General features: G+C 40.7%; 1 protein-coding gene across 3 annotated transcripts in view; it reads left to right on the forward strand.

Moving 5' to 3' along the window:
- Positions 1-11,767, forward strand: part of LOC127952380 (integrin alpha-L-like) — a 158,900-nt gene extending 147,133 nt beyond the window's left edge. The window contains exons 19-31 of one of the 3 annotated variants that reach the window (XM_052550782.1): positions 2,667-2,737; positions 2,863-3,004; positions 3,876-3,974; positions 4,150-4,232; positions 4,387-4,467; positions 5,878-5,956; positions 6,134-6,238; positions 6,318-6,353; positions 7,107-7,220; positions 10,822-10,920; positions 11,052-11,072; positions 11,216-11,323; positions 11,417-11,767. In XM_052550782.1, coding sequence (XP_052406742.1) covers positions 2,667-2,737; positions 2,863-3,004; positions 3,876-3,974; positions 4,150-4,232; positions 4,387-4,467; positions 5,878-5,956; positions 6,134-6,238; positions 6,318-6,353; positions 7,107-7,220; positions 10,822-10,920; positions 11,052-11,072; positions 11,216-11,323; positions 11,417-11,500 — 1,122 coding nt within the window. In that variant the 3' untranslated portion in view covers positions 11,501-11,767. The remainder of the gene's footprint in view (positions 1-2,666; positions 2,738-2,862; positions 3,005-3,875; positions 3,975-4,149; positions 4,233-4,386; positions 4,468-5,877; positions 5,957-6,133; positions 6,239-6,317; positions 6,354-7,106; positions 7,221-10,821; positions 10,921-11,051; positions 11,073-11,215; positions 11,324-11,416) is intronic. The other 2 variants (XM_052550784.1, XM_052550783.1) reach the window with 2 other exon arrangements.
- Positions 11,768-12,248: the final 481 nt, after the last annotated feature.

Consider the following 12,248-nt stretch of genomic DNA (forward strand, 5'->3'; position numbering starts at 1 on the left):
TTCAAAACTAGAAAAATTTTTTGCAACAATATTCTGACAGCGAGAGAAAAAAGCATTTTTTAAAACAGTCACTAGGCCGCCCCCTCTACCATTTTGCCGGGGAGAGTTAAAAAACGAGCAATCGTTTGGAACCAGTTCAGAAAAAGGACTCAAATATCCTCCCTCTGTCCAAGATTCAGTGATGAACATAAAATCCAACTTATGAGAGGAGAAAAAATTGTTCAGCAGGAAGGTCTTATTTACCAGTGAACGGGCGTTTAACAAAGCCAATTTCGGTGGATTTATGTCGCCAGAAGTGGCAAATGTTAATAGAATTGCATAGTCTTTACTTTATAAATTAAATATAGATTAATTCTTGTTAAAACTACAAAGAAAATTCAGTAAAGAGCAGTGAGTGGTTTTCTCCTGTTTCATTTCTTGGATTAACATTAAAGGGTAACTAAACCCCTGGTCAGAGCCTGACTCCACCCACTGGCAATATTTTAATAATGCTGAAAATTGGGCAGAGCACAGCAGAGATAGAGGGGATGAACCGAGGGCAGGGCTGAGAGCTTTGCAACAGAGCGTTCATTGGAAGTAGAGGACTTTTCTCCCCCACCTTCACCTGAAGTGGAGGATGTCAAGGTGTCTGTGGACACAGGGCCAGGGACTAATCCATATCAATTCATGCCACTGGCTTAAACTGCAGTCTTAACTCCCGCACCGCGTCGTTTTTCAGCGCGAGCTGTATGGAGAAGCCCATTTTCACCTCCATTGCGTTGTAAAGGCAATCCCGCGTAAAATGCAGTTTGCACACTCCAGCTCTAGGCGGGAACTCGTGGTCTTCCAGGCCAAGTGCATGCAACCACTGGCACCTAATTTTAAAGTCTGCTGGAAAACTATGCAGTCCAGCAGTGCTGTTGTAACCACCAACACTACACATACGTACGATCCTGACCACTGTACTAAATACAGATAAATCTACGCTACCTGAAGCTTTCCTAATTGATGCAATACTATGCTACTAACTAACTAACAACACTAACGTTACACTAACAACTATGCCAATTAACTATATAGGCTACACGAAATAATCTAAATAACTATCTAAATGCTATGCTAAATAGATGCTATAATAGTCTATCCTGGTCGTTTTCAATACTCTCAATTCCAACTGACTCACTCCAGTAATTTTGACGGAACAAGATGGTTTTATACTGTGAAGGGCGTGGTAGCTCATACCAAGAGGCATTGTGAGCTGGAAACTGCTTACGTCACCTGCCACCGCTTGCGTCACTTGCCACCGCAAACATCCAATTGGAAAAATCAACTGCAGTAGCCACCATTCAACCTGAAGAGGGCAACACTCAGACGTTTTTGCACCATATATTGTAAAATTAAAACACTTTATACTCAAATGTCAAAAAAGTTACTTGAATCAATGAACAGCACTAATAATGCCCCATTCTTACAGGTCATTAACTAAAAAAAGTTGGCTTAGGGTTTAGTTACTCTTTAAGGACATTTACATCAGGTAGTAAATTAGGTGTGGTCCCTTTAAGAGATAAAACATCCATTATGGCACATTCCATTTCTTTTGCAACTGTTTACTTTCACTTAGGACATAACCAACCATTTTTCGAAAATACTTTTGAGGTGACAATTTTGTATGTATTTTTCATTTCAAGAGCAAAGACTCAAGACAAAACTCAGTTCGGTGTTTAAGGGCTGTAGACGGAGACGCATCTCTCTGCATACAAACTGCACTCACCGAAAAGCGTGGGGGGGCTGAATGAACCTTTCCATGTCTTTTTGTCTTTGTATTTTTAAACTGGTGAGGTGTATTTGCATGTTCAGGCATGGGAAGAAATTAAGAAGAACTTGGTTTGGTGTTTACGCGGCTCTCTGTGCGCACGCACCGAACTAAACCACAAACTCTCAGTTGAGTTTTTCCGCATCTTCTGTTTGAATGTTTAAAGTGGAAAGGCTTAAAACATGTGCAATTGATAAGCTTTCGCTTTTTCACATAGGCTGTCATTTTACGCTTGCCTCAGGCCTCCTCCCCTCTCTCAACGCCGTTTTACTAAAGATATGCTCCTCGCCTATTTTTAAAGATAAGAGTGTGATCTCAAATATGCTCTAGAACCGCTCTCGCGATACTTTTTTGTCATTCACCGATCAATCTTGGCAGCGCTGCTTCAAGTTGAACACACCTATTGGGTTTGTGGTGGTAGTGTTGTGCACACTAGGGGAACGTATATCCACTATTTGTCATTGATATTGTGATATGACACTTTTTTTATCATGTAAAAATGTATACCAATATTATTGTGGATGGTATGATATGGCACACACTGGCAGAAATCATTAATGTTCTTAATGAAACAACATAATTCAGCATAAATGAGTCTGAGTGAGGAATATCAGAAGACCAATTTCTGACTGTTGATGAGGAGGAGCTGGGGATGGAGGAAGGTAATTACCTCCTGAGAAAGAGATAAAGTTCATGAGTAATACTGAATACACCTTATATAGGGATGCTGTGATAGGTGTTGTATTTCCTATAGGTAGACGTGGATCAGCTGAGAGCCAGCGGATTTATGCTTGAATGATGCCACCTGCCAGAACTAATGCTACGTTTTATTTTTGTCTCTAGTTCTGTAAAAGTTTCTCTTTTGTTGATCAAGGTGCCGTTTCAATGGAGATGTAATTCAAACAACAGCTGTGTGGCGGATCTGAAGCTGAACTTCAGTTTTATGTGAGAAAAAACTGATAAATAAATTACAAATTATTGTAATATGAAATATGATTGTATATCCGTCTGAATATTGGCATTCTTCATCAGGTTTTGCTTGAAATGAGGGTTGAAATATTGTTCCGCAGGAACGACACATTAGTGGTGAAGAATCAAGCTTATTTCACGGTCCTTGTATCGCTGGCAAACCCAGGCGACGACTCCTTCAACACCAGCATAGTTCTGCATTACCCAGAAGGCCTCTCGCTCGCTAAATTTGATGCTATTAAGGTACAGCTGTCTGCATGTCAAACTAAAGACTTATGTAGTAAAACCATCTAATCATCCTAAAAACAAGTTTGTCCTTAAATCAGTTTAGTTTTGAAGCATTTCTGATATTCAGTCAAGATGAGCTGATTTTGAATAGATGTAGCAGGAACAGCAATGTAACAGCAATATCGCAGAAATCAGAAAGTTTTAAATAAAAAATATATTTTTTAATACTATTTTCATTTAAAAATCAATGTTTGTCAACTGAGACATGTTTGAAAGGTTTTTTGTTGTTAATGCATCTCCCGTGCTGAATTTTAGTAAATTTCTCTTCCTGTCAATTCAGTTCAGCTTCCTGTGGGGCATGGCCAATTCAAATTCCAAAAGGAAGCCAATTCTGCACTAATACAGCGCTATTAAGATATTTGTCAAATAATAAAAAATATCAAATTAAAGGCAGATTTTCTGAAAACTTTCTCTGAAATTCTAATTATATTGTAATAGATCTGCTACACTGCTGCTGCTGGGGTAGAGCAGGTACCAAGACTTAGTTCTGCTAATACATTTAAGACATGCTGCTGTGAGCATGTAGGAAATTCTGCTGCTGCACTTTTAACATATGATATAACTCACATATAATACATGAAATTACCCTGTAGCAGATCTATACAGGTGGAGCTGAGGAAGGTGGAGGGTTTCTGAAGCACTCAACCCAAGTATTTGAATGTTGTGCAGCAAGCTCATTGGCTGCTGATGCAAAAGAAACCAGTCAGCTGCAAAATGTGAAAAATCATGTGATTATATCAGATTAAGCTAGAACCTAGCAGACTGCACCATGTAGAGTTTCATGGAAGAACTTTGAATAAATTGTGTGTTTGTGTTGAATAAACAGCCGAGTCTGACTCGAATCAGCTGTGGTGATGAAGACAGCGGTGCTACGAACAGAACATCCTGCAGCATCAATCTACCAGTGTACCGCAGTGGCACCACAGTAAGACAGAATCACACACACAGATTCTTTTCTTTTCATACACATTTTCTGCATATTATTGCTATAAGTGTTAAAATTGTGGCAAAATTAACAGAATATATCTTTACAGTTACTACAGCCCATGAACCCATGACCTTGGTGTTGTTACCAACATTTGGTTTCTACTGTATTCTAGACTCAGTTTCTGGGAACCTTCCGTGTGACAAAATGGGATAACGATTGGTCTGACCGGTTGGAGATGATGATCACTGCCAACAGGTGAATCAGGTTCATTAACTAATTTGTTGTTAGGACTTTGTAGTTAGTCATACTTCCGCAGATATCTGGGCTGACCATATGTCATGAAGGTTAAGAAGAATGACTTTATTGCAGTTCATGTTCAGCTGTGAGTAAATTCTGTATTTGTTCACAGTGATAACAATGGTAACATGAGTGATACGGTGGTGAGGAAGAGCGTCCCGGTGCAGTTCTCCGTTGATCTGGCGATCAGTCTGTGAGTCACATTTATCAAAAACATCTGTCCTTCTTGATCTGCTCTTCACCTCTGTATGACGGAAATCACAACACAAGACATTTGACATAAAACTAAAATCTAAATGTCTTGCTCTGTTCTGTCCATAACTTACTCACTTTCTCCTGTAGATTCTGTTTTAATGACTTCATTAGACAGTCCCTCCAGAAAAACACTGACTTTTTTTTGTGATTGTCGTGGGCAAAAATCCTTGATTTTGCGCCAGGTTTTCTTAAAAATGCGATGGAATATGCGGGATATTTTTGCAATCTTATGCGATGAAATTGCGGGAACTTGCAAAAACTGCGGTTTGATGAAAAAGAGAAAAAAAGGTGACCCCCCCCCCAACACTCTGTTCTCACTAGGCTAGTCTTATGACTTCCTATGATAAGCAAGCATACTAAATCACAGAATAATTAAGTTCTCATTCTGTTTTATTTCAGACCTTAATTAACACATGGCCCAAACTTACAAAACATTGAGTCAAACAAGTTCTCTAGCTTTACAAAAGGAATATTCAACTAACTTTACTTCAGTAAAAATGAATACAAATAAAATATACAAATGCTGTTTTACAGGAATTGCAAAGTGCAATCTTTTATTGCAACGTAAATTATTTTACATACTACTAATGTACTTACAACTGTAAGGTTTTGGTAGCCTACTATTCTGTAACAAAAAAGTACAATCTTACAACTGTAGAGATGCATCAACTTCTGAATTAAACTACAACAGTCCACTCTGAAAATGAAAGCTAACTGCTTAGTCTAACACTGGCCTATCATTCGCCATCCTCATCCCTCTCTCAAAATAATTTGCCCCTACTGTCATGTAACACACCGGGTAACTGCTTCGCGTTAACCTTGAGGTTAACCTTAACTGCTTAACCTTGATGTCTTTTGCGCTTATTTTTGTTGGCAGATGAGAATGATTTGCGTCCTTCATCCTGGTTTCACCGCGGGCTTCACAGATGATGTTCACGTCGCGCAATTACGTCACTTCATAAGGTTCCCATTGGGAAATAATGGCAATTTACTTGTGTGAAGTAAACGCAACATTTTTCAACTTTCTGCTAAGATATATGTGACTTTTTTGCAACGAAAATTATTATTATTATGAAATCATGCTACCTCCGCAAATTTTGCTTCCTGAAATTGGGATTTTATGCGGCGAAAGTGCGGCATATTTGAAAAAATGCGACCCCCGCATAAATATGTTGTCCTTGGCTGATTATGCATAAAATCACATGGTCGCATAATCGCGTTTTTCTGGAGGGACTGATTAGAGAGACGACCAGCATTATTACCAGCAGTCAACAAACTATGACAATAACATGATAAAAATGATAGACGGAGAAAGTGACTAAACAAAATGTTATTGTCTGTTTGTCAGAGTGGCTGAAGACTCTGTGACGTATCTGAACTTCTCTCTGGAGGACAGAGGTCCAAAACCTCTCAACATCAGCTACAAGGTTTTTTTTAACTGGTTCATTGTAATAAAGAGTGTATCTTCACAATAATTATTTGAAATAAAGTAAAAATCAGAAACAGGCTTCAGATTTCACCAGAATTTACAGATTAACTAATTTACGGATGTGACTCAAAGTGATTTGGAACAATCAGATTACTGTGTATCTGTGTGTTTGCAGGTGGAGAATCTGGGTGTTAAAGGTCTGCCGGTGTCGGTCACGCTCACCCTGCTCTGTCAGACTACCCATGTGATTTTAAGACCTCACAGCTTCAGCATGCAGGAGGTGCATCACTCGCTCATCAGCTCATACCATCAAATCATCATGTATTTGTTGAATAAACCTCTTCTGTTCTTCTCTTCAGAACTCGCTGCAGTGCAACTTCAAGCCAGAACAGCAGGTAAGAGGTCATATATGTGTATTCTGTGACTGCTTGTCATTTGATGTTGATGAAGATAGTATAAAAGAACCTGAGACAGATGTTGCTAGTTGAAGGTCATTCACACTAAAAACAATAATAATAACTGTGTTGACAATTACAACAATGATACCTGTAACGAAAACTGTATTGGCATCAAAATGTTATATCTATAGTTATAGTCCTCCTCCTTAGTGTGAGTGGCCTTAAATAGATGCATTAGCAGTGCATAGTTTTGGAGCGCTATTGTAAAAGGAGTTGCAAAAACAACCAAAGCATGTTTAAATGATTTACAGTAGAAGTATAGCTTAAATTGATTGCTTTTTTTTTATTATTGAAAAGCAGCATATATTGATCTAATCACAAGCAGAGAAGCAATATTGGGTATAGAATATAGAATATAAATAGTGCTTCATTAATTAACTGTGTTAAATTATTTGAATGCGTTAAGGATTGTAAAACTAATCGCATGCATTAATGTGTAAACTATGACATCCCAACTTGAAACAGACAATAAGACGCATTTCAATATGCAGATCTTTTGTTCATATCAATCAAAGATGATGTTCTTCAGTCAGTCAACAGAGGGCAGCAGTGTGACCTCTGACTCTTTAAAAGGTCAAATTATTGACGTGTGCTGTTACATTCATGTTTATTGCCTCCTTTTCATCACTGTTTAACTGATTTCCCCTTTAACTCTGGTTTATTGCACTCGGTTTTTTGTTGATGTTTCAGGACAGTAACTACAGGAAGTTTGAGTGTCATCCGTTTCTTCTGCAGAAATCTTCAGTAGCTCACTTCAACCTGATGGCACATGCAGCTCTACAAAATGTCAAGGAATTCAAGAGTGTAGGTGTTAAACACACATCTGAACTACAGCACAGTCACAAACACGTGAAACACACATCCGAACTGCAGGACCGCACAAACACAAACCTGAACTACAGGACTGCACAAACACACACCTCAACTACAGCACAGTCACGAACACGTGAAACTCACACCTGAACTACAGGATCGCACAAACACACACCTGAACTACGGCACAGTCACAAACACGTGAAACACACACCTGAACTACAGGACTGCACAAACACACACCTGATCTACAGGACCGCACAAACACACACCTGGACTACAGCACAGTCACAAACACACACCTGAACTACAGCACAGTCACAAACACATGAAACACACACCTGAACTACAGGACTGCACAAACACACACCTAATCTACAGGACCGCACAAACACACACCTGGACTACAGCACAGTCACAAACACACACCTGAACTACAGCACAGTCACAAACATGTGAAACACACACCTGAACTACAGGACCGCACAAACACATACCTGAACTACAGGACCGCACAAATACACACCTGAACTACAGCACAGTCACAAGCACGTGAACACATACCTGAACTACAGGACCGCACAAACACACACCTGGACTACAGGGCCGCACAAACACATACCTGAACTACAGGGCCACACAAACACAAACCTGAACTACAGCACAGTCACAAACACGTGAAACACACACCTGAACTACAGGATCGCAAAAACACACACCTGAACTACAGGACCGCACAAACACACACCTGAACTACAGGACCGCACAAACACACACCTGAACTACAGGACCGCACAAACACACACCTGAACTACAGGACCGCACAAACATACACCTGAACTACAGGACCGCACAAACACAAACCTGAACTACAGGATCGCACAAACACACACCTGAACTACAGGACCGCACAAACACACACCTGAACTACAGGACCGCACAAACACACACCTGAACTACAGGACCGCACAAACACACACCTGAACTACAGGACCGCACAAACACACACCTGAACTACAGGGCAGCACAAACACACACCTGAACTACAGCACAGTCACAAACACACACCTGAACTACAGCACAGTCACAAACACATGAAACACACACCTGAACTACAGGACCGCACAAACACACACCTGAACTACAGCACAGTCACAAACACGTGAACACATACCTGAACTACAGGATCGCACAAACACACACCTGAAGTACAGGACCGCTCAAACACAAACCTGAACTACAGGACTGCACAAACACACACCTGAACTACAGGACCGCACAAAGACACACCTGAACTACAGCACAGTCACAAACACGTGAAACACAAACCTGAACTACAGGACTGCACCAACACACACCTGATCTACAGGACCGCAGAAACACACACCTGGACTACTGGACCGCACAAACACATACCCGCACTACAGCACAGTCACAAACACAAACCTGAACTACAGCACAGTCACAAACACGTGAAATACACACCTGAACTACAGGACTGCACAAACACATACCTGAACTACAGGATCGCACAAACACACACCTGAACTACAGGACCGCACAAACACACACCTGAACTACAGCACAGTCACAAACACGTGAAACACACACTTGAACTACAGGATCGCACAAACACACACCTGAACTACAGGACCGCACAAACACACACCTGAAATACAGCACAGTCACAAACACATACCTGAACTACAGCACAGTCACAAACACACACCTAATCTACAGGACCGCACAAACACACACCTGGACTACAGCACAGTCACAAGCACATGAACACATACCTGAACTACAGGATCGCACAAACACACACCTGAACTACAGGACCGCACAAATACACACCTGATCTACAGGACCGCACAAACACACACCTGGACTACAGGGCCGCACAAACACATACCTGAACTACAGGACTGCACAAACACACACCTGGACTACAGGACCGCACAAACACACACCTGGACTACAGCACAGTCACAAACACACACCTGAACTACAGGACCGCACAAACATACACCTGAACTACAGGACCGCACAAACACAAACCTGAACTACAGGATCGCACAAACACACACCTGAACTACAGGACCGCACAAACATACACCTGAACTACAGGACCGCACAAACACAAACCTGAACTACAGGATCGCACAAAGACACACCTGATCTACAGGACAGCACAAACACACACCTGAACTACAGCACAGTCACAAACACACACCTGAACTACAGCACAGTCACAAACACGTGAAACACACACCTGAACTACAGGACCGCACAAACACACACCTGAACTACAGGACTGCACAAACACACACCTGAACTACAGGACCGCACAAACACACACCTGAACTACAGCACAGTCACAAACACGTGAAACACACACTTGAACTACAGGATCACACAAACACACACCTGAACTACAGGACCGCACAAACACACACCTGAACTACAGAACAGTCACAAACACGTGAAACACACACCTGAACTACAGGACCGCACAAACACACACCTGAACAACAGCACAGTCACAAACACATACCTGAACTACAGCACAGTCACAAACACACACCTGAACTACAGGACCGCACAAACACACACCTGGACTACAGCACAGTCACAAACACACACCTGAACAACAGCACAGTCACAAACACATACCTGAACTACAGCACAGTCACAAACACACACCTGATCTACAGGACCGCACAAACACACACCTGGACTACAGGGCCGCACAAACACATACCTGAACTACAGGACTGCACAAACACACACCTGGACTACAGGACCGCACAAACACACACCTGGACTACAGCACAGTCACAAACACACACCTGAACTACAGGACCGCACAAACATACACCTGAACTACAGGACCGCACAAACACAAACCTGAACTACAGGATCGCACAAACACACACCTGAACTACAGGACCGCACAAACATACACCTGAACTACAGGACCGCACAAACACAAACCTGAACTACAGGATCGCACAAACACACACCTGATCTACAGGACCGCACAAACACATACCTGAACTACAGGACAGCACAAACACACACCTGAACTTCAGGACCGCACAAACACACATCTGAACTACAGGGCCGCACAAACACACACCTTAACTACAGGGCCGCACAAACACACACCTTAACTACAGGACCGCACAAACACACAGCTGAACTACAGCACAAAAATATATATATTTTAAAAACCTTATTAGAATAATATATTGCCTTATTTATTACTTATATTAATGCTTCATTATTAACACACACACACACACACACACACACACACACACACACACACATATATATATATATATATATATATATATATATATATATAAAACCGACAGCTGAGATTATCCACTTGCTTATCCTCAAACATACCCAGGTATACCACATTACCAGCTTTTTAGAATGCCCCTCTGAACTACAGCACAGCACAATCACAAACAGACACACACATGCTGTCATTCGCCTGACAGAAACAGTCCCAAACGGAGGGTGTTTAAGAGTTTCAAAGATTAAAATTGATGCAGATCCCAAACTGTTTCTTCTGCTGTAGAAATACTCCTTCTACGAGTTCAGGATGGATTACGTGTTCAACATCAGCGCTGAGCTCAAATTCAACACAAGCCGCCACAAGCAGATGTCAAACAAGCAGGTGAATCAGAGATGAACCAATAATAAGCCGCTGTTATCTCAAGTTTGCTGCAGACACATCTGAGATCTACATGTTTATAACACCATATAATATTACAATTTACAGTAGAAAATATTTCTTCCATTCTGCAGGATGATCCCCACAGATCCCAGGTACCTGCCATCTAATTTCTTCAGTAATTCATTCATCTTTTACATCTTCAGCGTAAATGTGTACATTTTAAAAGCGATTTTATATATTATTCATTAAGTATGAAAATGTTACTAGTGCCAGTGGTTGTGATGATTTTCCTCAGACTGCAGTGAAGGTGGAGTTTGTCGTTCCTCCCAGTCGAATGCTGATTGTTGGCACTGGTGTAGTGGGCGGGTTTATCTTCCTCATCATATTGATCCTTCTGCTGAAAGTAAGAACCAATCAAGTCACCTTGCAGTTGATCTCATCATTCACCTCTCAGATTCTCAATCCCATTTGTGTGTGTGTGTGTGTGTGTGTGTAGTGTGTGTTTTTTACAGTAAAGTCCCCCGCAGTTTATGAAAATAAGATGGTGGTTCTACTCAAATTCATCAATAAAGAAAACTGACGTCTGAGTCAGTGTTTTGAAGGAGGGCTCAAAACTGAAGTTCCTTTTTTATGTTAATGATTTTTAATGGTCCAGGTTTATGACCAGGTTTTCTTCATTTTCAGTGTGTTCAGTATGTTTAGTTTAATGATGTTCTTTCCAGTGTCTTTGTAGTTTATTTATAATATCCTAAGTTACATACATTTTATGGTGTTTTTTTCAATTAAACAGTTTTTGTCTTGACTGAATCTTTTTTTTAAGCTTCATGGTTTTTTTTCTCTCAAATTTCAAATAAAAGTATTCTGTGAGAAACATTCATACTGAGTATTAGTGTTTATTTTAAGACAATAAATAAATAATCACTGTATAAATCTGTAATATAAAAATAAGCTAATTATAAGTATGCTATGGGTAAACGCATTTGTAAATGAGTGTAGAGGCTTTCAAGTTTATAAAAAAATAGTCAAGTTAGTTGCAGAAGTATGTCTTTTTTGAATAGGGATGACACCTAAAACATGGTGGCAGCGTGAACACTTTTAGATTGTTTGTTTCCCTGCTGGAAAAACCAGCACAGACCAGCATAGATGGTCATACCAGCTAGACCAGCATATGTTGTGTTTTGGCATAGGTTTGCTGGTGACCAGCATGGGATGCAGATGTGCTGGTATGCTTGCTGTATGCATCTATTAAATGCATCCCATGCTGGTCACACCAGCACCAACATTGGATGCTGGTCACACACATTGGAAACTATGCTGGTCAACAGTAA

The sequence above is a fragment of the Carassius gibelio genome, chromosome B3 (assembly GCF_023724105.1).
Source record: "Carassius gibelio isolate Cgi1373 ecotype wild population from Czech Republic chromosome B3, carGib1.2-hapl.c, whole genome shotgun sequence".
Lineage (NCBI taxonomy): Eukaryota > Metazoa > Chordata > Actinopteri > Cypriniformes > Cyprinidae > Carassius > Carassius gibelio.